At 40.4% G+C, this 26,105-nt stretch overlaps 2 protein-coding genes across 2 annotated transcripts; both read right to left on the minus strand.

Annotated features, from left to right (window-relative positions):
* Window positions 1-35: 35 nt before the first annotated feature.
* Window positions 36-9,554, minus strand: camkk1b (calcium/calmodulin-dependent protein kinase kinase 1, alpha b; the record flags this gene model as incomplete). Its single annotated transcript, XM_080429170.1, has 17 exons — window positions 36-114; window positions 2,099-2,202; window positions 2,369-2,497; window positions 2,664-2,751; window positions 3,074-3,147; window positions 3,237-3,290; window positions 3,468-3,667; window positions 3,888-3,976; window positions 4,128-4,149; window positions 4,250-4,286; window positions 4,517-4,650; window positions 4,746-4,797; window positions 4,894-4,947; window positions 5,045-5,092; window positions 5,204-5,470; window positions 9,024-9,207; window positions 9,421-9,554. 17 exons carry the CDS (start codon window positions 9,552-9,554, stop codon window positions 36-38), a joined length of 1,749 nt encoding a protein of 582 aa, XP_080285296.1.
* Window positions 9,555-17,789: 8,235 nt separating this feature from the next.
* Window positions 17,790-25,972, minus strand: LOC308085099 (dicarboxylate carrier UCP2-like). The gene is made up of 8 exons (XM_080428171.1): window positions 25,072-25,972; window positions 24,891-24,974; window positions 24,058-24,209; window positions 23,220-23,421; window positions 20,174-20,377; window positions 19,571-19,672; window positions 19,269-19,449; window positions 17,790-18,913 (listed from the first exon to the last, which is right to left on the minus strand). The coding sequence occupies exons 3-8, from the start codon at window positions 24,181-24,183 to the stop codon at window positions 18,799-18,801; spliced, it is 930 nt and encodes a 309-aa protein (XP_080284297.1). The 5' UTR covers window positions 24,184-24,209; window positions 24,891-24,974; window positions 25,072-25,972; the 3' UTR covers window positions 17,790-18,798.
* Between the last annotated feature and the right edge of the window lie 133 nt (window positions 25,973-26,105).

Below are 26,105 nucleotides of genomic sequence, written 5' to 3' on the forward strand. Positions count from 1 at the left end.
AAATAAAGTTTTTAAACTGTGTAGGAGTAGGCTTTCTAGTTGGACTCCAGAAAAGCATCAGCTTCACAAAGGTCCTCCAACTCTCCTTCTCTGCTTCCCTCATCACTGATTTTCCTGTGGGTGACATGGCACAGTATGCACTATTATGTTGTTGAAGCTATGAGAGTAACACTGTATTGAATGCCATACCTGACATGCATGTCATGTACGTGTGGTGCAATTAATTTGTTTATTTTCATACAATTAACCTTTACAGAACACAAGACCAAAAGGAGAGACAACACAATGCTTACCTCAATGAAGCAAGCAAGTCCCAGGAACCACTGCAGTAAAAGGACATGGATGATATTGTCAACTGTCAAGTGTATTTATTGGCAAATCAACCACTTAAACCGTATGTTGACTGGGGTCTATACTTGGCCCCTCCTGTTTTCCTCTACACACCAGAAAATAACCGATCTACAAGCTCACACCGCGTCACAACCCAATGCGTTGTCAGGTTGTAGATTGGCTATTTATGCGTAATGTTCCCCTATTATGACAAGCCCAGTATAGGGACACTAGGGTTCATGTGTTAAGTGAAAAGGGGGCATATTCTCACAATAGTATATATTGCTACTATAGTACACAGCACAATGGTAAATCTTGTTTATCGTGAAATGGGCGACTGGACATTAAAGTGTATGAGTTATACATCTGTGAGTGGACGAGGATGACTACGGATCAACATAACTTCACATGGAGGCATAATTAGCTATGGCACAGGCCTCCCACTGCTCCAGCAGTGCCCAGATGCACTTCAGACAAACCTGGCTTGTTAATGTAAAACAAAGCTGCAAAACCATTTCCACAGGGGCTCCCATTTAGCGTATCAGGAGAGGGTAAGTGCTATCTAAGCTTGATGTGGATTTAAAGAGCCATTTGTACCACACCAAGAATATTGAAACTAACAGCAGTGTTCAAAGATAATGACAGACATGATAGCTTAGACAATAACATATTTTATATTGTAACAGCATATATCCAGGTTCACCACCAACAGTTGCAGGTCTTAATGGCCTATAACAACAGTTAGTTAGAAATGCAAGAGCAAAGTGTTTTTGATCCAATTAATGCCAATAAACATAGTCCTAGATTTGTATATAAAACTGTTGACCGTCCCTTAAAACAGTACAATTTTAATGTGTGTAAATCTTCTACTCTTTTCTTTCTTTTTTAACTGACATGGTACCAGATCTCTATTCACTGATGTACATTTCCCTTACAATACAACTCCAAGCCAATTTATGCCAATCCTTGTTAGTGATCTAATAGATATTGTGTTTGCACCTATACTTATTAGAGCCATAAATAACTTTTAAATGAACACTGACTGGTGACTGTTGCATACTTGTTTTGTTGGACTTGATTGCATTTAATCACAACAGTCTTATTAATAGATCACAGCAGTGGGTTGGCAGTGTTTTATATCAAATTGTATACTTGTTTATATATATATATATATATATATATATATATATATATATATATATATATATATATATATATATATATACACACACACACACACACACACACACACACACACACACACACACACACACACACACACATATCCCTGTCCCTATGAATTTGTAAATGTTTGTTGACTCTTGACTGCCTGGCAGGTATCTCAAATAATTCATACATTCAATACATAAAAACTAAAAACACTCTTTTATGCCCACTTTTGTGCTACGTGGAGCTGAGTGATTTGTGTTTTTATTATTTGTATTTAATCTTCAGTATCTATTTTTTACATTTATTATTATTATTATTATTACCCTTATTATTATTATTATTATTATATACATTACACTATAGCCTACTGCTTTTCCCATATGTTCAAAATGGGCCACAACATACAGAGCTGTAGCATAGTACTGTTTGTAAACTGACTGAATAGAGTGAAACACAGTAGATCCTGTCTCGTGAGACTAGTAACTGACTTTCTCTATTTATAACCTAGAGGCTACCTTTTGTTTTGTTCTGGTAGAGAACTAATCCTTTAGCAGGCAGTTAGGCAACGCTGTCTTACCAGGATTTGCATGGTACTTACGTAAGGAGACCTCCAGGGGCAGACATGGACCTTTCAGCTCTTCTAGGTGGACACTCAAATGGATTACTGAATGATCGCTTCCTCAGCATTGATTTAACCAGGATCTGTATTAGGCATCAAAATGTTAAGTTTAAGATTTCCATATCATAAAGTTACTCTATTAACTTGACCAAACGTTAAGTCTGTTAGCCTGTTCTGGATGTTATATGGTTGTTAAAGCTTCTGAGCCTTGAGTATTTCCACAATGCAGTATCGGCATGACTGACATACCACAGTAGAAAGACTGGGGATCAATTTGACACAGTTCTGGACTTCCTCTTCAGTGACCTCCACGACACTGCAGTGATCCTCCTCCAGTGGGAGAGGGTCTGAACCATGCTCTGTGATCCACCGATGGAGCTGTGACAATTCGACAACATACACCCATAGAACAACTTTACTATGAAAAGCAACATAGACAGCACTGGCAGAAACATTTGAGTGTCTACACACAGTAAAGTCCTGAGTGCTCATTTACAATCAAGATGTGAACAATCTTGATTACACACTTGCCTCCCTGTTTTACCTTTATTTCATGGATGATGATTCTTGTTTCAGGGTTTTTATCCAGCATCAATTGGATTAACTCTTTCAAGTCCTCACTTATGACCGGTCTGTGTAACAAAACACTGAATTGAATACATAGGGTTTCCTATTCACCAGATAATTTGTGCGGTACAGCTAACTGGCAAGAAATGTTACCAGTGCTACTTAATTCTTATTTGCAAGAGCCTAATATATTTCATTTTATAGTCATTTGGCAGCAGAGAGAGTCAAATACAATATGTCAATGTTGACATGCCAATCAACACAACAGGCTGACAGATCATGCTATGGTCATAGCCTATTGTGCAAATAACAATATAAAGAAAGCACAACAAAATGCAATTGGGGGCTATAAAAAACGTACAGGTATGTAATGTATGTTACTCTTACTTTTCTGGAAACTCCACAGCCGTATTCTTGATCATATTGTGCAGCGCAACAATGAATTCATCATAAAAAGGGCACTGTAATGAATTGATCATTAAATAAATGTTTATTATATATTTGGTCCATTTATTTTTCATTTAAATGTAATTTAGTAATTCTTACTTACCTTGCCAAAGACAAAGCAGTACAGTGTAATTCCCATTGCCCACACGTCTAAGGCCTGGTAAACACAGCCCAAGGATTATTGTTCATAGTAAATCATGGAACACCATTCCCTGACCCAATGTTCGTAAACACAATCGTTTACTAATAATCGTTAGTCGTTAATAATTGTTTATTAAACTTCCTATTAAACAGTTCACGTATTTACAACTGAGAAACAATAGATTTGTCTAACCTTGCCACTGAAGCTCTGGTCATTTTCAGACATCACCTCTGGGGCCATGAATGCTGGGGTTCCAGCCGAACTGGACAGATGGGCATCAGTTCCCTCAAACTCGTTACTGACACCAAAGTCTGCAATCTTCACATGACCGTCCTCTCCCAGTAACAGATTGTCAGGCTTGATGTCTCTGTGGATGATCTTCTGGAAGTGCACTGGAGATGAAAAATGAAAACGCGCACAATAATGAATGGGAGCAGGAACAAGGTTGTTTATTTTACTACAGCCTACTGAAGGCTAATGTATACTTTGTCACAAATATACAGTATTTTTGTCAAACGACACTTGTCAAAAGGGTTGTGTGATAATGTAGGCCTAAACATTATACCAGAGGCTCAAGGTACAAATCAGATTTTGCAGTGCCTCTAAACTCACAGTATTCAATTCCCAGGATGACGTCTCTGAAGTAAAAACGAGCCTGCTTTTCTGTGAAAGGGCTGTCTGTGGGCACCTCCATCACTGGACTGACAAGCATGTAAAAGAAGGCAGACAAAGATACTGCAGCTACCACATCCCATAGGACCTACAGTATCACTATGCCATACATTATGTCTTGCATTCTGCAAATGTCTAATATAAACATGGAAAGAACACATGCATAAGTAAAAAACATACCCTTTAATCACCAGCTCGAAAGCTAGAGGGTAAATAAACAAAATGTAATGACTCCTCAAACAGTGACTCCTTCAAATAATGCAAGATGAATGTCAACAAGAAAGATGTGAATGAAGCCCTACCCATGTGGAGACTGTCTTCATTAGGATCATCAAGCACCTGCAAAAATGTGAGTGGTTAATGATCCATTTCAATGAACACAAAGGCTATGAAATAAAAATGTGTAATGTTCTTTAAGCAGTAGACCTACAACAATATATTGACCAACTACAGACTTTTTTTTTTTAAAGGTGAAACACATTATGATTGCGTTGTAAGAGTTTATCATTCTACATTCAACACAATGTAGTTTAGAATAGGAAAAGCCTGTAAGTGTTGAGTCATTTTACCTCAATTAATTTAACAACATTAGGATGGTTTAGTTTTTTCAGGATGGCGATCTCCTGGTACACTTTATCTAGTGGCCCTGCAGTTTTAGGTGGCTGATCCCGCTGTGCACTTGGTCCTTGAGGAGGGGGGCGTCCTAAAATGTCACACACAGACACACATCAGGGCCAGGACTCAGGGGCTATATTTGAATATTCTTTAAAAGTATTACAAAAGTAAATTCTCACTCACGTAAAAATCCACAATGCCTCATCAACTTCTTTTTTGAAACGACTTTCATTGCCTAAAGAATATGAGGTAGCTATAGTAAGTAACAACATTACAAGTACACTATTGGTCAAAGAATGCACAAAGCTACATAAAGTAGGCTGTAACTTACATAGTACTCTTCGGAATCTTCATTGTAAGCTAATTTTACCACACCATATGAGCCCTATGGGTGTAAAATGCCCAAAGGTTAATGAATAATGTTAAATATCTTTCAGCCAGATAATTGTACTGTACTTCTGCTTCAGATACATTTTGATTACCTTTCCGATGTTATCCTTCAACTTGTACTGGTTGAGCTGAACACAACCCTGGGGAGTGGAAAGGTTTAATTAATCCAGTAAAGTAGCTCATGAGTAAATGTGTAACACTTTAATTAATGTCACACGTTGATGTTTCCATGAGCTATACAGAACTCTCACCTCTGCAGCGGTGATGGATACGCGCCTCGTCTCAATGGTGGGCTGCCTGGCCATACGATTACTTCGCTCCTGGAGTGACATCTTCCTGTCTGAGAGGCGGGGGCGCTGAGGTGTGCTCCTTGGCGCGCCGGACCTGTAGCCATTCGGTGGGGTCGCCTGGTTGGAGGCCATTTTCATGGCCGCCACCATATCCGCCAACTCTGCATTACACTCAGAGTCCAGCTCTGCCCCGCACACTGCGTGAGCGTTCATGGTAGCTATTAGTCCCTGTTCCCTCACGGTTGGAATAGCATTGGTGTCACAGAAGCCAGTGTCTTGCAAGAACCAAACGGCACATCATATAATGCTGGAATGAAACAGGCATCCGATGAGAACTATGTACTACGATCGATGACATCAGTGGTTCCCAAACAGTGGGTCGGGACTAGGGGTGGGACGATATATCGATATCTCGATATATCGCGATACTTTCTCCCGCGATAAATAATCGATACACTGCCGGAGAATATCGATAATAAAAAATAAAAAAAGTTTAAGTTTGTGATACGTTGTTTTTCCTACTCTGTATTTGTGTAATGATGTGCTATTTTATGTGTTTATGAATTGAATACAAGGACTATCGTGATATATCGTTGGTGAATTTTCATGCAATATATCGTGATATCGCAATATATCGATATTTTCAGATATCGTGATATATCGTTGGTGAAATTTCTTGCAATATATATCGAATATCGTGATATCGCAATATATCGAATATCGTGATATATATTGTTATCGTGGGCCTAATATCGTGATATATATCGTATCGTGAGGTACCCATATCGTCCCACCCCTAGTCGGGACCCATTTGTGGGTCGCAGGTCCATTTTTATGGGTCGCGAGTAAATATCCCCTTTATTCTTTTCATTTCCTACATTTAGTTTTTAATAAAATGTAACAAAGCACCCACCCCCCCCCCCAAAAAAAAAGAAAAATCTAAACCTTTTGTGAATTAAAAACAAATTCAGAAATATTTCGAAATATTTTCATAAATAAATGCCAAAAATCTAAGAAATTCCATACATTTTAAAACAAATGTTTAAGAATGAGTGAAAATAGCCAATCTACATCGCAACGCGTTGTAGATCTTCTATTTTCACTATTTTGGGTCACGGGGAGACAATTAATTTCTCTTTTGGGTCTCAAACTAAAACGTTTGGGAACCAATGGCATAGATCAAATAAACAAAAACGTTTGACTGACAATGAGATGATGTTGTAGCAACGCCTCCTGGCCTTCAATGTCTCATTGCCATTACATGCTGCTGCCTCAAGTACAGTACAGAACAGAACAGAACAGAACTGAAAAGCTTCTTATGTAACCTGGGAAAAGCTTTCAGGTGCAAAGTAAAGATTTTGCACGGAAAGTCTTTATAATTTCTAACTATATAAAAACATCCTCAAATTCAATCATGGCATCCTCAAACAAGAAAATGACCTCCCTTCAGATTCCTGTCAACATAAAAGTGTAATTGTCTGTACGAGCTTACTTGATTTCCCATAGATTAGATAATGTAACAAAAGACACATTTCAAATAAATGTATTTTTCTTATTTTACTTACACATAACTGTAGGGTTCCAAATTGGAGGCAAGCGTGGGTTATCTGCATGCTGTCCTCTTATACTTGAGTAGGGAAACTCCTTTGTGTCTCAAGGCAGGACTTTCACTGCTGACTCTGATGAGCCAAGGATAAGATCACTAGTCTTAAGGATTAACTCTGGTCAGGGAGGGTTATTTTGAGGGAAGCTTTCAGTGTTTACTTGCGAGGTAGATGATATTTTTAGGCTCAACCCCAGTAGCCTACTTTAGAATTCATTAAAAATGTAAACAGCATTCGTATACAGACAATATGCTGTATATACGGTATATAATTATGCTCTATATATTAGATACACATATTACATACAGTATCTACAGCATCTACAGTGTGTGTGTGTGTGTGTGTGTGTGTGTGTGTGTGTGTGTGTGTGTGTGTGTGTGTGTGTGTGTGTGTGTGTGTGTGTGTGTGTGTGTGTGCAGGCGTGCATATACGGTATATATATATATATATATATATTGTAAAAAAGGGAATAGACCTTCAAGGAAGGGACTGCACACTCCAGGGAACAGATGGACAACTACTGCATTATAGTATTTTATTAGCACGACGCGTTTCGCCGTGAGCTTCGTCAGGTGCTATACAAAAGTATATATATATATATATATATACATATACACACATACACACATACATACATACATATATACATACATATATATATATATATATATATATATATATATATATATATATATATATATATATATAAATAAAGCTTTATTTATATAGCACCTTTCGAAACAAGGTTACAAAGTGCTTCACAGAGATAATAAAAAATCACACCCAGTGTGAAGTGGGCGGTGTGGTCATCACAGTGGTCATCATAGTGATGGAAGTTCACTTCAAAAAAGAAATACATTTATTGAAAATAATCTTTATTGGTCATCATAGTGATGGAAGCTCACTTCCAAAAAAACTGATTTTTGGAAGTCCATAATCTTATTTATAGGTTATTAATGTCATCATGTGTCTCGCTAGCCAATCACAGTGCTGAATAGAGTCAGCCAATAGAGTCAGCCAATCACAGTACAGCTAACTGGGCCAGCTGGGCCAATCACAGTGCAGGAAACTAATACTAATGAGATGTCCCAACCCCACTTATAGGGGCGGCTACACCGCCCAAAAATCACACCCAGTGTGAAGTGAGCGGTGCTATTTATGAGTTATTAATTTCATCATGCATCTCGGTAGCCAATCACAGCGAAGTGACGTGCTTACATTTTTTACATTATTATTAATTTCATCATGCGTCTCGCTAGCCAATCACAGCGCGTCTGCGAAGTTTGAAGTTAATTTCATCATGTGTCTCGCTAGCCAATCACAGCACGTCCTGCAGAGCTTAGCCTATGGGCGTGTTTTCCACAGCATGGCGTCACAGCGAAAGACAAATTTTCACGACGGAAAGAAAAACTTTCGCCACGGATGGGTCCTAAACCCACTTATAGGAGCGGTTACACTGCTCAAAATACACCATACAGTAGGAGAGCACAAAAATATGAAAACATTAAAAGCTAAAAATTATGCAGCAATACAGTAGGACACAATGGGTAAAAGTCTTTAGGTAATAAAAGCGACTCTATATAAGTGGGTTTTCAGGAGGGATTTGAACCGGGGCACAGACTCTGCAAGCCTGATCTCTAAGGGGAGGGCATTCCAGAGAGTCGGGCCTCTAAAAGCGAAGGCCCGATCACCTTTTGTTTTTTTATGGGAGAATGGGATTTCGAGTAGAGCTTTGTCTGAGGACCTCAAATTGCGCTCTGGTTTATTTGGCTCAAGTAAGTCGGAGATGTATGAAGGGGCCAGACCAGAGATGCCTTAAAGGTAATTAATACAATTTTAAAATCAATTCTGAAAGTGATTCATGGGAGCCAATGTAGGGATGCTAGAATTGGTGAAATATGATCATACTTTCTAGTGCCGGTCAGGACCCGGGCGGCAGCGTTCTGGACCAGTTGTAACCGTTGAATTGATTTGTTGGAAAGATAGGAATATAGGGAGTTACAGTAGTCAAGGCGTGAATAGATGAATGCATGAATTACTTTAGTTAAATCGGGGGTGGATAGGAAGGGCTTGATTTTCACGATGTTTCTGAGGTGGTAGAAGGATATCTGAATGACCTTTTTTACATGGCCTTCAAAATTGAGGTCAGGATCAAGGGTGACCCCCAGGTTCCTTACGGAGGGCTTCAGGTTTGGAGCTAAAGAGCCCAGGTTTAGACCCAGCAGGGCTCTTTGCTGGGGCGGGCCAAATACTAGAACCTCGGATTTAGAGTCATTCAGTTGTAGGAAATTGTCACACATCCAGAGTTTGATGTCAGCTAGGCATGCGTGAAGTTTGGGTATGCTGGAGGAGTCGTTTGGACTGATGGGGAGATATAATTGGGTGTCATCGGCATAGCAGTGAAATTGGATGTTGTGACTACGGATGATGTTACCAAGGGGAAGCATATAGAGGGAGAAGAGGATGGGGCCAAGGATCGAACCTTGGGGGACACCGGAATGTTGGGGGGCTAAGGATGAGGTTGCATCACCAATGCCAATGGAAACAAATCTGCCGGATAAGTATGATCTAAACCACTCAAGGGCGGTGCCTGAAATGCCCACCCAGTTTTCCAGCCGGCTGATCAGGACCGCGTGGTCGATCGTGTCGAAGGCAGCAGTCAAGTCCAGTAGGACAAGGATGGAACAGTTTCCTAAATCTGCGGCCATGAGGAGGTCATTGACAACTTTCAGGAGAGCCGTTTCCGTGCTATGGAGACAAAAAGGCAGTTTCCACTCAGATGGCCCACGAGCTGAGTGAAAACTACCTTTTCTACAACTTTGGACAGAAAGGATAGTTTGGATATAGGTCTGTAGTTATTCATGGCGGAGGGGTCAAGGTTTGCTTTTTTGAGGAGGGGAGTGACTAGTGCAGTTTTAAAATGGGTGGGAACGGACCCAGAGGACAGTGAGCTGTTCGCTATTGATAGAATATGGGGACTGACGGTGGGTAGGATCTCCTTCAGAAGGCTGGTGGGAATGACATTTAGGCAGTGTTGGGGCGCATTAAGCTACATATAGCTGAGCTATGTAGCTTAGCTACATTTTGCTGTAGCTTGCGGTAGTTGAGCTACATTCATATTTGTGTACCTCTAAGTAATTAAGCTACTTTTTGGGTAATTTTTTTAGCTTAGCTACTCAATTTACAAGCTACAATTTTAGGCAATAACATTAAATGAATATATTCATTTTTGATTTACCATTGGTTGCTGTGTTCTTGTACCAGAACGGAACCCCCTTTGAAATAGCAAGACACTCATCATCATGATATTGAATTATCCACACTGTTCATATTCACAACAGGCACTCTCATCAAGATGCCTGCTGTCCATTGTTGTATGCTGATGTATAAAATAGGTTTAAAGTGGTTAGGTTAAACATATTTTGAGGCTATTAAGCAATTTAGCTAGGGACCCCCTGGAACCCCCTCAAGGACCCCAGAAACGTCACTGCAGAGAACCATAAATGACTTAACATGATAAGAGCCATGGCTGGGTTTCCCAAATGCCCTTTGACATTAACACTCTAATAAAGACACTGCCAGACAGGTATTCAAACCTTGTTAAACCAGGTACCAAACAGTGGCGGATACGTGCTTTATGACTGGGCCTGGAAAAATCTGTCTGAGCCCGTGTTTTTTAAGCTTATGAGTAATGACCGGTGGATGATGTCAACATGACAATTCTTCTCACCGTTTCCGATTGTCTTTAACGCTTTGAAAAGTTCAAAGCCATCACTTTGATTTTGAAAGTTGAGAAAGTGAAGTAGAAAGTAGACAAAAGTGCAGAGATGGTCATGGAAATAATAACAATAATACACTTGACTTTTAAAGCAATTTTCGAAAATGGGTTACAAATTGTTTCCTCTCAGCTTTCCTACTTACTATATTATTAAAATAAAATAAAGTTCAGAGGGATGATGACTAACCACTCTCCCTCTTTAAAGGTTTCATGACGTTCAGTTTTACCATTAAAAGTCTTTGTCATGGTCCTTCAAACGTGTATAGAAAGTTTTAACAAAAAGTGCCACTCCATTGATCCATGGCAGGTGTTTTTCTCTCACATTTCTAAAGCCTTTTCAACTGCAATGAAAAAAGAAATCTTTGCCTGCGGGTGTCGCTGGTGAGGGATTTTGCCTGTCAATCATCGCCTCTGCTCAGCCCCCCCCAAAGGAAAGGATAGGGGAGGGGAGGGGCGAGGAGGAGAGTGGGCGGGATTAATCGGCTGTGACCTCACTGCCGAAGGGCCAAGCTCAGATTACTTTTCAGCCTAATTATTCAGAAAACCCTAGACCACAGAAAATCCACTGAATGTTCAAAGTTCAGATTTTTTGGGTGTAATTGAGGTCATAAACCCCCCAAAAAACATAAAGAATTTACACAGCATGTGTTCTCCATCGTGTCTACTGGACTAGTATGCATTAGTATTTTATTTATGGTAATATTATTGACCACTCATTTATGTCCTTGGCAAAAATACAGTTTGAGGAAAATGTCCATCACAAGCCCAAGGGTTGATGAGCGGTCATCTTTAGGAACACAGATGTTTGCTAAAGAAAATGTCAACCTTTTTTAAATAAAACTCAGTTGAGAGGCATATTTCTGCTGGCAAGTGACTTTTTTGTAGGATATTATATTTTGTTTCATGTACATTCTCAATTTAACGCTGGGGGGGGGGAGTAGAGATACTTTTTCTATGTAGCTGTAGCTTTACAAGCTACATTCCTCCAGGGGTAGAAATGTAGCTTAATCAAGCTACTGCCATGGTGAACTACTTGTAGTTTTACAAGCTACGCTTTCAAAGTAGCTTCCCCAACACTGGATCTAGGGGACACGAGGTGGACTTCATGTGGGCTATTGTGTTCTGGAGGGTTGAAAGTTATATCTGGTTGAAAGAGGAAAAGGAGGCCATGGGGTAGCTTGTGGCTGCATCTGGTTCTCGGAAGGGGGGCAGAGGAGACTGTGAGGTGACCAGCTGGGATCTAATTACATCTATTTTGTTTGAAAAAAAATGTAAAAACTCCTCACACCTCTCAGGGGAAGCAAGCAAATTGGGGTTTGGGGGGGGGGGTCCTAAAGAGAGTTCTGGAGTTTTGATAGTTCTTGGCAATGAGATTGGAGAAGTACTTTGCTCTGGCATCTTTAACTGAATTATTGTAAGATTTCATGAGATCTTTCATGATTTCGTAGAACACGTGTAATTTTGTGGCTTTCCATTTCCGTACAGATTTTCTAAGTTCTCTTTTAAGTGCGCGGGTGTGATCATTGAGCCAGGGTGAGGTGACGTTGGGTGTGTTGGTACGGGTTTTAAATGGAGCGACAAGGTCAAGGGTAGTTAGGCAGATGCTGATAAAGTAGTTGAGCTGATTGTCAGTAGAGTGAGAGAGGGCAGGAGGAGTGGCAGAGGAGATAAACATAGAACTGAATTTGGCGGAGGTTGAAGGGTTAATGATGCGAGAGCGAAAGGGAGCCCGTAATTTACTGGGGGGGGGGGGGGGGGTGGAGCAATCAGCATATCAAAAATGATGATGACCACTCCGAGGTCGCGTTGGTTACTAGGTTGACAATGCTCATGCCAGTAGAAATCACAAGGTCAAGGATGTGACCTTTGTCATGGGTATAGGGCCAGTTGGCTGAATTATAAAATCGAAAGATTGTATTAGGGTGAGGAATTCTCTTGCCAGTGGATTATTGGGGCAGCAGATATGGACGTTGTAGTTCCCGAGCAGAGTCACCCTGTCGTAGTTGGGCATGGATAGGGAAAGCAGATCAGAGAACTCAGTGATGAAGAAGCTATTGGGTTGGGGAGGACGGTAAACTAGGATAAACAGTGTGGGTTGGTGCTTAATAGAAAATGCCAAGTACTCAAATGAGGGGAAGACACCAAATGACAGGGGAATATTTTTTTTTATTGTATTCCCCTGTCATTTGGTGTCTTTCCCCTGAGCTTATTATTAAAAATAGCAGCAACACCACCACCACGGCCAGCGGGCCTGGTGTTCTGTAGGTAAGAGTAATTAGGAGGGGAGGCCTGGTTAAGGAGACTGAATTCATAATTTTTCACCCATGTCTCAGTTAGCAGAAAAATGTCGATGTTATTTGAAGTAATACAATAGTTACAAAGAAATTACTTTTCATTGAGCGACCTAATATTCAGAAGGGAGACTTCAATATGGATTGGGGTATTTTTTGTTGGGTTGGTGTGGGTGGATAAATTAGGATAGATTAGGTTGTTGGAATTCATTCCGGGGCCCTTGTGGTTGTTAAGAATTCTTTCTTTTTTTCAAATTGAACGGGGATTAAATATTGTGAATGAATATTGGGAGAAGTGACAGGTGAAACTGCAGTGGGAATAGGGGTAAGAGGTCCGCCCGGCCAGCAGGGGGCGATGTAAGGGATATGGGTGGTATGTTGGGAGTGACTGGGAGTAGTCACTCCGTGGGGGTGGTCAGACGGGGTGAGAAGTCAGTATATACAGTATATATATATATATATATATATATATATATATATATATATATATATGTATATGTATATGCACACATACATACATACATACATACATACAAACATACATACGTACGTACGTACGTACGTATACATACATACATACATACATACATACATACATACATACATACATACATACATACATACATACATACATACGTACATACATACATACATACATACATACATACATACATACATACATACATACATACATACATACATACATACATACATACATACATACATGCATATACATACAGTGTAGTGTATATACATAATGGTGAATAGAATGATAGGACATTTGACACCAAAGTCACACTGCACACTGCAGTGGCCAGAAGCCCAGGTGATAACTGAGATATGATAAGGTCAATGTGAACCTCCGGTAAGCCACCCCTTCAGCCCCCCCCCAGAGGGGGGGGGCTGAAGGGGACCCCTTTCAAATCTCTTTGAAAGGGGTCAAATCTCAAAAAGCAGGGGCTTTTTGAGATTTGAGATCTCTTCATTTCTTTGGCAGTAGTACAAGCCCTGCCCCTGCATCATCTACTCCTTAAAAATGCATAGAGGCCCGCCCATTTGCCATCTAGCTAAAATGTATTGGCCACATCTCTGAATGACAACAAAATTGGAGAGAACCAGGCACACTAATGAGCATCCGGCACGCACCCGTTAAAGAAAGTGGGCTTTGGGAAAGGGTAGAAACTAAGCAACTGTAGCTTTGCTACTTGTAAAAGTGAGAGGGGATGACATTACCAGCTCATTTTGATGTTTTGAGGATCATCGAACTCCGGGAACTTCTTGAGGATGAAGGGAAACTAAATCAAATAATAAGATACAGCCAGAAGGTGAGAAATACAAACGAAATGAAACAATTGGTGTTGTAATTTAGCATGTTGCTCGGTTTTCTTGTTCTCTTTTTTAGGTATGTGATTTCCTTCCTTTCTACCAGGTCTTAAAGTATTATGAACTACTTACAGTATGTAAAGAAACCTTTCAAAAATGTATGTGATCTTTATTATCTCATCATTAGTTACTGCATGTATAATTATCAGTTTCAGGGACTGAAGAGCGCTATAGAGAACATGCTAGCTTCAAATCACATATTGGCAGAGTCCAGCCTTTCCCAGAAACCAGCTTTTAGAAATACTAAGTTGCTTCTTGGAATAAAGTACCAAGAAAAGAAAAACCTTGTCAGCATCATCCAAGCCAAACAAGACCAACTTGGTGAGTTTTCATATCTTCAGTTTGTATATGTATACACATATCTCTCTCTCCAAATACGTCAACTTTAGTTTAAGTTTTAACTACACATTGTTAATTACACATTCATAATTTTAGAAGAAAGCTACACCATCCATGCTGCTCAGCAATCTCTCCTGAAAAAGATAACACATACTGAGGAGGAGTGTGAGGTAAGGATCGATGGTGGTATTCTGAGTGACACTGTACAATTGTACATGAACGGTTCAATGTTGGATCATGATTTGATATAATGCTTTGCTGTTCATTTGCCCAATGAATGCAAGTGCTATGCCTGCCGCTTCCTGTGCCCTGGAAAGAGATGTGTCCAGAGCTTTTACACTGTCTAGAGTAGACCTTTTAGTTGGATTAACAAACAAATTAACAACAGTCAGTGGTGGGCAAGCACTGTTGATGGGAAAGGAGAATGCAAGAACTGTACACGTTTAGAGGCTGCCGCTGCGCACAAACAGGCATAAATAATCTGTGTGCTGAAACGTTTTGGTTGGGACAAAATTGTAATAATGGCATTGAATATATGCAATTATAATGAATTGTTGTCATTCTAAATGTGCACCTGTACTGAAACTGTAATTATTTCCAACAACAGATACTTTTTCAAAAATTCGTGGAGGGGAAAACATCACTGGTAGATTTTTTGACGCACTATCAGAACTACAGGAAGCTCTACCACGTGAGGGTGGTCCTGGTGAAGAAAATGCAGGAAATGATCAAACATGAAAAGGAACCACAAAGATCCACAGAGATTCACAGCACTGGACATTTCTCAGCGGGTTTTCCTGAGGAACGACCTAACACCTGGCACTCTTTGTTCAGTGTCACGCCCATCATTATACCTGCCTTCTACCACCATTCTCTCACCTCTGTTCCATGCCGCCCTCCTGTCCTGCTACCCTTTGTTGACCATGTAAGCAATATCCAACCGTTACAGCATACAGCCTTTCGTTTTGATCCTGCTGCTGAGCCTCTATGTCCCAGAACGTATGGACATGTTCCCAGATGGCCAGCCAGACCGTTCCGTCTGCAGCGTCTCAAGATGCAGCCCAGGACACATCCCCGAGAACCACACTAAAGTCTCAATTTGGCTTAATCTATTTACAGCAAGGTTTTTGCTTTATTTGTCATTGCAACACATTTGATCAATGGGCACAAAACTGTTGTTGGGTAAAATTCATAGTTGAAACCCTACAGAGATTAATGTACAGAGCTGCATTTAGGCTATTCCAACGGAAGGTCATAAGAATCGGGCGACATTACTGATGGTTCACAAAAATGAAGGCACTAGTTCATTCAGGGTTTTTGTTTGTTTTAGTTTTTGAATGTTATTAACTGATATCCCATGCACATTTAAAATTGGGTTCCATGGTTGCAGCAGATATTGATTGTCAGCATTGGTCACACATGATAAGACACAAGGTCCTCACACATACATACAAATTAGCCACCCCAAAATATCAGATTGTTGTGATTTTTGCAATATTTATTCATCTCTGTTTCCTTGGGTTATAAAAATCACCAACTGAGTACATGGGCTCAGTAGAGTGAACTTGAACTCCTCACCTACATGTGATACAGTAGCTCTGATAATCTGTCTCAATAGTCCTGCGAAGGTAAACGAAGGACCGTGAATGTAATTCTCTAACACTTCGCTTCTTCAAGCTTCAGTTTGTCTGCAGTGATACATGAACTCTAAACTGAAACCAATATTGTCAGAAGAACACTGTCTAGCTCAAACTCTGGTTGTCTGTTTAGTACCAGTTTGTACTCTTGAATTGGCAAGCAATCCACCAGGTTTTGCCTGACCACCCATAGGATAGGGTTAGCCAGAGTGCCATATGGCCCAGTCAAGCTCTCCATACTAACTGAGGCATGAAGAAAGCCAAGTGGCTTTACAGGAGATGATTAGCAATGAAAAGCATGTTAAAAGGCTTTTGTTACACAAGAGACTTCAGTTACATTTATGTCAGCAGACCCTATTCTCCTAAGTGACTCAAATTGGGCAATTTTCTCATCTGTCAGCTCATGATTGCATGCCTTTGAGCTCCATATGTCTCTGCTCTCTGATGAGCTGAGTGAGATGCTGCTCATTTGTGTTTGTAAAAGATTAGCCTCGATCTCCAGGCTTTTATTGTTTAGTTTAGTAAAAGATGGTCTACTGTATGTACACAACATTCAGCTTCCAAATGTACACACAAATTATCACAGAGAATTATAGCTAAAAGTTGTTAACATGAGATTGCAGATTTGTGATACATTAGGTACTTTAGGTATTGACATAGGGTTAATCTCACAAACAGCAGTGTTTAAAGGGGATTTCATAGAATAAAACCTTGTGTGAAAAGAAGAAAGGGGGGGGGGGGGTGAAGACCTCCGCTTTTGACATCCCCCTCTAGTCATTCATTTTTATTGCCGGTGCGGATATGCTTTATCCCTGCTTCTGGTCAGACTGAATTAAATACCTGCATTTCCTTTTGATAAATGTGGACTCTAATTGATCTATTTTTAGCTCATCTACAAGCTCACAACACGTCACATCGCAGCACGCTGTGAGCTTGTAGATCGGATTATGAAGAAGCACAATATATGGGCTTCAGTGGTTAAGAAAATGTCTTGTCTTGCCTGTTTTTCATTTATTTTTCATTGTTATCAAACACTGTTGTACAGTATCTGCAACAGCCTCCAGCGATCCAGCGGGCTTGGAGTACAGTGTAGGGGTTCCGTTTTTTAAAACGGAGGTCAGCTTTCCTTTGGTTGACCTACTCATACAACAAATAAAGTACACCTGAGTAGAAACCAACTAAAAGCATATGGGATTCATGTAAGCCTTTATTTATTTATTTTATTGGTTTCTTTGTATATTTGGGCTCTGTATACAGTATGTACCCTGTATGTGTTTACTGTACACAATTTCAAGAGTATGCCAATACACACATATTATACAAATATGTATGCAGTATGCACACTAAAATATTATCGTGTACAAGTTAAAATATAAGCAAAACATTAAAATACCAATTTCCACCCCAAACCTGACTGTTAATTTCTTTCTATACATTTATATAAAATATCTATATAACTTCTATACAATAGTTTTAGAGTATAGATTATTCAGAGTACAAAATACATACTGTATATCAGAATCAGAATCAAACTTTATTGTCACATACAAGTAACATGCGTGAAATTCTTAATTGCGCAGGCCCATCAATGCAGTTAAAAGATAGAGAATTAGAGCATAGAAGTAGAATAAAGTGCATAAAAAAGTGGCTAATGTATTAGTTTTATGATCATAGAAGCATGATCTGCAACCTGTAGCTCACTCAGCAAAAAAAAGGAAAAAAAAGAAAAGAAAAGAGATCAGTAGTTCAAGTTCTAGCTGTCGGGAGTTTTCAGTAGTTCAAGTTTAAACGTAACAGTTTAAACACATTTGGTGACGAGGGAAAGATATGTCCTGTACTCTCTGATCAATCAACAGGGTTTCCATAAACCATGTCTAGACTAATTGAACTTTCAGGTTTGCGCTGCTAGACAACATGAAGTGCAATTGTGAGAAAAGTTGGAGACTCCCGTCACACATCATGAACAAAACAAATCCACCATGTGTGTCCTGGGCCTTGAAGGCACCTTTTCAGAACACAAATGTCAGAATATTCTGTAACTTTAAGCCTGAATTATACGTGGTTGCGTGCCAGTGTCACACGCTGAAAATAGCAGCTGTACAAGCTGTACAAGTTGGCAAATCATTGCAGTGTGACGTGTTGTGGGCTTGTAGATCGGCTATTTTCAGTGCATGACACGATGCGCAAACTAATGGGGCATTAGAATATGCACTTATCAGCTATCTTTGACTTAAGCCTAATTTATTCTTGGCCTATGAGTGCTACGGTTGTATGACCAGGCTTTTTAATACCTTGATGGCAATTCATAATATTTCCTGTGTTTCCTTTCACTTCATTTAACAAGTTCCTACGGTTCATGTTGATTGCAGTACACTTCTCTGCCCATTGGAGGTAGTGTTTCCATACTGATCTCTTTATTTCAAACTTGCTTTGCTCTCTTTAATCTAAAGGCATGCTCTGCACACAACTTTCCATATCCATTAAAGCAATGTGATAGTTGTCCACGTGGCCAGGGCCCGACGGATCAGGTGGGAGATTCCTGATACTGTTGAACTCTCATCATACCTCTCTTGATCTGCTCATACGTGACAAACATCACTATGTTCCAGGAACCCAAACGAAGGAAAGAGGGCACAAATCTAAAAAGGGAGAAAATGCAAACAAGTAAGCCATTGCTAGCAATTCTTACACATAAGTACCTAAAGTAATATTTGGAACATTTAACCTTTTTCTTTCTTAAGATAAGACTATAGGAAAACGGAGGAAATGGCATAGACGAGAGATGGGACAGAAGGCTCCAGAGTCAGGGAACCCACCAGCTACAATATCTCTGGCTAAAACACACATGCCAAATGTGGCCATTCGTATGCATGTTTTCTCTCATACTGTCGTAAACAATCAAAGACTACAGTATTCACCTTTTTTGTTAGCAACAATTATTAGATTAACTCTTGTAACACTGATTCTGAAATGCTTGCTTGTGGCAATACATACCCCTTATAGAAGGACAAAGGCCCCTCTTGAATCAGCATGGTTGCAGCACTGTTACATGCACTGCTGTACTGTCCAGGTACCGAGTTCATGAAGCGGGTCTTCACTACGTCCACTGGAGATGCCACAACAGTGGTGCAGAAGCCGGCTGCAAAGGCTGCTGTGAAGTGGCAGGGCATGTTATCTGTTGAACACAAAATATATGAATTAGCTATAAAGGACAACAGAGTCACACAAAAAAATGAAGATTAACATGTCTCTCTTGCACTGTATTCTTTGCTGAGATGGTGAGTGTTATAACTTGCCTGTCATGAGGTCATACTTAAGGATAAGCTCTTTAATTAAGTCATAGGTGACCAACTCAGAGCAGTTAACAATGGCATTCCGAGTTATGTTTGGCAGACAACCTGCAAAGACAAAACAGGACATGAATTTTACTGTATTTCTCCATAGCGGCTGTGGCTCAGGAGGTAGAGCAGGTCGTCCAATGATCCGTGGGTCGGCAGTTCGAAACCTGGCTACTCCTGTCCACATGTCGAAGTGTCCTTGGGCAAGACACTGAAACCCTACATTGCCTCCAATGAGTTGATCGGTGCTAGTTTGCCACCATTGGTGTGAGAAAAGTGAGCATGCTGGCGTTGACTGTTTGCCGCTTCACCTCCCATTGTCCCCCCCTGTATGAATGAATGAACCATTGTAAAGCACTTTGAGTAAGTTTGAGTACTTAGAAACGCGCCATAAAAATACAATTCGTTATTATTATTTTACCTCCAGGAAAATCAACCCCGTTATTAATTGAAAAATATTTTTTAAACTGCTACATAAAAAAATTTTGCTCAAATTATGAACTGATGAGATACAGTATGTGCTAATTTGGTTGATTTTGTCAACACCCCCCTTTAGTTTACCTTTCCAGAGCCCTCTGATGCCCTCGTCTCTGGCAATGGTCCTGTAGGCATCAATGGTACTACTGTATCTCTTTGCAGAGCCTCCTTCAGGAAGCCGCACCTGAGCCTGGAACCTTACTTTCACCACATCCGTAGGCTGAGCAACAGTCACTGCCATTGCCCCTGTTGTGCAGCCTGCCATTATCCGACTCAAAATTCCAGTATCTGTAACACCAATGAATGGGACAGAACATATGGACACATACAGCACATGGTGAATAGGTCATTAATAGCCTATATAGATGCATTATGAAGACTGGGATGAAAATTGTGAAAAAAGTTGCTTCCAAAATACAGACATGTATTTCTTGTTGTTGTCATTTGTATAATAAAATAATGGCAGCTATATTATACAATATATCTATTAATTAGTAGTCTGTCTGTCTGTCTGTCTGTCAGTCTGTCTGTGTCTGTGTGCGTGTGCGTGTGCGTGTGCGTGTGCGTGTGCGTGTGCGTGTGCGTGTGCGTGTGCGTGTGCGTGTGCGTGTGCATGTGGGCATAGCCCGACCAAGCATGTGCGTCTCATATGCCCCGGGGAGGTGCAGTGCCAAGAGGCACCAACGGTTTCCAAGAACCGAAAACCACTAATGTTTGTTTCTGTCTGTCTGCGAGACTGCGCACTGAATCTCCCTCGTCAGACTGCAAATCACCCCCTAGCACTTTCCCTGTGCCCCTTCTGTCACCTTCTCCTCCGATTGATGCTAGCTACTGATCAAGATATGGCTACTATGCAGACATATCTTGGTCACTTGTTCTCATGTCTTTTGCTTCTTCTGTTTTCCTCGACCACAAAAGTGATTTAGATAGCATCTTGAGAATGTGATGATGTTATTTAGACAGATGCTAGGTTCATTGCTTACCTGGTAGGCCTATCTTATATAGTTTCAATGTACAGAATGTTATTTAGATAGGATGTTGTTTAGACAGATGCTAGGCACTGTATTGTAATATTGACAGCGAGGGGCTTTAAGGATGGAAATAGGCTCTGTGCATAGCTGTAGTCCCAGGTTCTCAGAAGGTGGCATACTAATTTCCTGTTCCAGTTCATTTTCCCGTATCTTTGATAGCTTTGTGATTTGACTGGTTTAGCAGCAGATGCACATGTGAAGGTGTCATATTATGTGTTTCCAGTTCAAACCTGCTGCCAAGCCGGTTTCAAACAAAGCTATGGGAAAGTAAACTGGAACAGGAAATTAGTATCACATTCTGAAAACCTGGCAGTGCCAGGTTTTCAGAAAAATAGCTAGTCATTGTGAAAAACAACAGTTATGCACAATAGCTGATTGTTGGTCTGTACACACTACTTGACTTTAGTCTGGTTGTGTGTAAGGAGTAGCACGCCCTCTAGTGGCTGCAAGCAGGCCTTATTTACATGACCCTTATGCTGCATTCACACTGGCAGCTACTAAGTTATACATGAAGATACAAAGCGTAAACTTGCCATGTCTTGTATTAAGCTCAACCATGGGACCACCCTTTTTGGGCCCCAGAGTGAACCCCTTTTCCTTCTTCCAAGTCTGCTGGGATGTCTTATGGGTAGGTTGAAGTTTTAAGCACTTGTTACTTTATATGATATATGACATAAGTCATATTAAAGTTATGTTTATATATTTACTTGTGTGTTGCTTTGTGTGAAATAACGCTGATAGAGTGTATTGGATATATATTGAACTTTCACGCCTGTTTAATGATGTATTGTGCAGTGATTTGCATACCAGTCCAGCATCACTTGATAAATTAGCTGTCACGTGGTATTAGGGCTGCAACTATCGATTATCTTCTTAGCGATTATTCCATCATTACTTTTTCGATTGATCAAACAATCAAGAATTATAAAATATATATCAACAAATCCACACTGCCAAGGACGTACAAAACGTTATTATTTCCAATTACCAATGCTGCCAAGGACGTAAAAAACGTAATCGTTTTCCTCACACAGAACCCAAGATATCGTGATCCGAAGATTTGCTGCTCCATTCACCTCTTGGTTAACTTATTACTTAAAATCCTGTATCTCGGCTCCTGTGTACTTTTTTTTTTACTATGTATTTTTGGTCAAGACATGCTATTTTCAAAGGCAGACAATTAATGACATTTGTGAAACTACACAGTATAACACTCAGTGATTAGCAACCATCAGGGCATCGATCATAATGGAGATAAATATTCTGTGACTACTTGAAAAATGTAAGAAAATCGCTGGCAGTGGGTAAACGCAGCCAGAAATAAGTCTGGCAGTGAATGAGTTAACCACTTAAGCGTTATTTTATACTTTGTCGCACACTGCACTGGTATTGGGCAAACGATAGTGAAAACAATAGTTTTATTAAATTTTTGATTATTTGATTATCGATTGTGTGAATTCACATTATCATGTAAGAAACAAGATAATGTGAATTTACGCGACTGGGATGGTTTACCAGGCTACTATAGCAAGCTGAACTCCTTTCTCCATAGTGTGAATTGTGATTGACAGGTTAATAAATGGCTGAAAAAAAAGAAAAACTAAAAAAGTTCACAAAGCTACACAGGCTACACAAGCAAACCTGTTTAGGAATGATTGGTGTTCATCTTCTGGTATATCTGATCACAACATTCAGAGACAACCCCATGTTAGCTTCAGGCTCTTTTCTCAAGAACTTAACTTAAGAATTCAACCACTTAAACCCTGCATACTTGACCGGGGTCCCCCCAGGGGTCTACAATAGGTCTGATCATTTGTTTCCTCTACACTAAATATTGTCCTAAGTCTGTGCTGCTGGGGCCATTGCATTGCCCACAGGGTAAATATGTCATTCCCAGTCTAAATTAATTCAACCCATGTCTTTCAAAGGTACTTCTGTTGAAGAACAGGTCTTCAGAACATAAATGTCAGAATGTTATATAAGTGTCTTAAAGGAGAGTAGGGAATATGAGTGAGTGTGTGTGTGTGTGGGGGGGGGCAAAGAAAGAAAGAAGTCCCAGTCAAAGTGTATGGTTTTAGCTCGATAACTCTAGAACATACCTTCTGCTCCTCTGGTGTAGAACTGCTTCGTTGAGTCATACAGGCCAATGCGGATTGAAGCAAAGCTCATCTGCCTGTGAAGCCCTGCCACCAGGCCACTATAGAGGCTCCTTGGTCCCTCAGTTTTCACTATGGTTTTGATGGTACCAAACACACCCTTGTATCTCACATTCTGGCTTCCTGATGACGTTTCACCCTGAATCTGAAGAAGCAACAGTGTGTGGCATATAGTGTGGAAAAATCTGATCAGTACCCAAAACCATGAGACCTTTTAGAGAAAGTACAAACTCATGCTCAAGTGTAAAAATAAATGCGATATAGTTGTCAGCAATACAGGTCATAACTAGAAAAAGTGCTCCTCGTAGCACAGGTCTCCGCCAGGTCAGGTAGGTTATTTGTTGCCAGCAATGTTCGGAATTCGCCAATCAGGATGGAATATGAAAAATTTGACAGACCCTTTTGGTTTAATGACCATGACCATAGAGATAATGTGTGCGGATTTGCGTGATGTTTGGACAAAATCTGCAGAATTTTTTTTTTTGCTAAAATCTGTCTCCTGGTGGCGCTATGACAGGCCCATGTGAAACATTTGGGGCAGAGGTTCTGCTCTGGCATCCAGGGAGTCGGTGCCGGAGATTAGCTGTTCACAGATGGACGGACAGACAGACGGACGGACGGACGGACGGACGGACGGACGGACGGACGGACGGACGGACGGACGGACGGACGGACGGACGGACGGACGGACGGACAGGGTGCAAAACTAAAGTCTCTGCCATGCCTTCGGCCTGGCGGAGACAATAAGAAACAAGTGAACAGGGAAATAGCGCATAGTCACCTGTAGTCTAACTTTGGCTGTGTCCAGAGGGAATGTGACCAGGTCAGCAACACAACCAGCAGCTCCAGCTCCAAAGAACTTGACAGTAGTTGTAGGAGCCAAGTCAGTGGACCTCACACCAACCATGATGGATTATCACTTAAAGGTGTAGGCTACAGCAGAAAAGTTTCATTATTTCATATCCCACGGGATGGCAGCTGTATAAGCTTATGAATCACTTATACGCTTACCTTTTTTTAGCAAGCGACACTGATAATAAAACATTAAGTAAATGTATCAATAATACTGCAATGTAGAAATACTCTGTTACGTAGAAGTCCCGTATTAGAAATGTACTTGAGAAAAAGTACAAAAGTATCTGCATCAAAATATACTTAAAGTACCAAAAGTAAAAGTACTCATTGTGCATAATGTCCCATTTCACAAGTTCAAAATGTATTAAAAAATCTTTAGAAAATAGCTGATCTCCAAGCTCACAATGAGTTGCCATGCGACACAAAGCAGATCTGCCGAAATATATAGGCCTATAGGGCACTAAAGTGGGTAATGTGTTTTGTAATAATAATCAAAATCTACAAAGTAACTAGTAACTAAAGTAATTGTAGTAGAGTAAAAATACAATATTTGTCTCTGAGATGTAGTGGAGTACAAGAAGTAAAAGTACTGAACATAGGAAATACTCCAGTAAAGTAAAAAACAAACAAACTCAGAATTGTACTTAAGTACAGTAATTGAGTAAATGTACTTTGTTACTTTACATCACTGTCTATCTGTAAAGGATCGCATCTTATCTCTGGTCTACATAGACTGCGTCGGTCAGGCTAGATACATACCAAGACTGACATCAGGTTCAAGTTTTGGATAACTTTCTTTCGTTTCGCCGTGGGCCATAAGTGTTCCAACACAGCATACCACCACTGTAAAATATAATATAGTAATGATAAGCATATTGGAAATGGTGCATAAAGACTATAAAATAAAAGATCATGCATGAAGAATAAGCATTTTACTTGCCTAGATAGAATATGATCGATGTATCCAAGCTGAAGTGCGCCCATTGAGTCACTGACAACTTCTAGCTATGAACTGGAAAGTTGAGTAAAAATTACCTGTTGTTCCACATCCACAATTACATTACGTGAGCACACGGAAGCGCACGTGTCACGACTACTGGCCAACTTTTGACGTGTCTGCGTTGAGTGGCCATGCCGATATTATTTCGAAATAGATTCTGGCTTGAACTTGTAATTTGGTCAACGGTCACCAAGTATAATAAAATAAAATAATAAAAACAAAGAAAGACATAAGCAATTTACTGACGTCCTCCATTCAATGTAGGCTAAACAATATTAATAACACAAAACATTCAAGTATCGGACTACACAGTGCAATACAGGGAGGATCTCTTGAGAACAACAGTCAGGCACGCCAAGCCCCATTACGTACCTCTCCCTACGCATACAGCTCCGAGATGAGGTTCCACTGGGCTGGCTACCGGAATAGGTGGAACACCGGCAAAGGGTCCGTGGACCGTGGATTACCTTTTTAGCCACATCGTATCCAAAAGCTAAAGGTAGTCCCCTAATTCTACAGATGTTTGAGGATTTTCCGGAACCCTAACTTTTTAGAACGGAGCGAAACAACCGCTCAAATAACTTATTTAGTCAGCATGTGGCCATGTTTCTCATTCCCGGAAGAACCCCCTACGTCAGGTGCCAGTACTGCTCCCGGTTCGGCTACAATGGGAAAACATGGCCACAGGCTGACTAAATTAGCGATTTAAGCGGTTGTTTCGCCCCGTTCTAAAAGGTTAGGGTTCCGGAAAATCCTCAAACATCTGTAGAATTAGGGGACTACCTTTAGTTTTTGGATACGATGTGGCGAAAAAGGTAAACTACGAACCCTTTGCCGGTGTTCCACCGATTCCATTAGCCAGCCCAGTGGAACCTCATCTCGGAGCTGTATAGCGGAGGGAGAGGTTCGTAATGGGGCTAGTAGGCACGCCCGGATTTCCCAGGCTCACAGCTCTACCTGCAACTCTACTGCAT

The sequence above is a fragment of the Gymnoscopelus braueri genome (genome assembly GCF_963280865.1).
Source record: "Gymnoscopelus braueri genome assembly, chromosome: 5".
Taxonomy (NCBI): domain Eukaryota; kingdom Metazoa; phylum Chordata; class Actinopteri; order Myctophiformes; family Myctophidae; genus Gymnoscopelus; species Gymnoscopelus braueri.

Bases quoted from the DNA above. Each gene is read 5' to 3' on its own strand.
- LOC308085099 (XM_080428171.1), bottom strand. From the start codon at position 24,183: ATGGTTGGTGTGAGGTCCACTGACTTGGCTCCTACAACTACTGTCAAG. The intron at 23,422-24,057 runs GTGACTATGCGC...TTGCTTCTTCAG, and splicing joins CAGCCAAAGTTAGACTACAG to ATTCAGGGTGAAACGTCATC. The intron at 18,914-19,268 runs GTATGTATTGCC...CTCCCTTTTTAG, and splicing joins CCTTTGTCCTTCTATAAGGG to ATTTGTGCCCTCTTTCCTTC.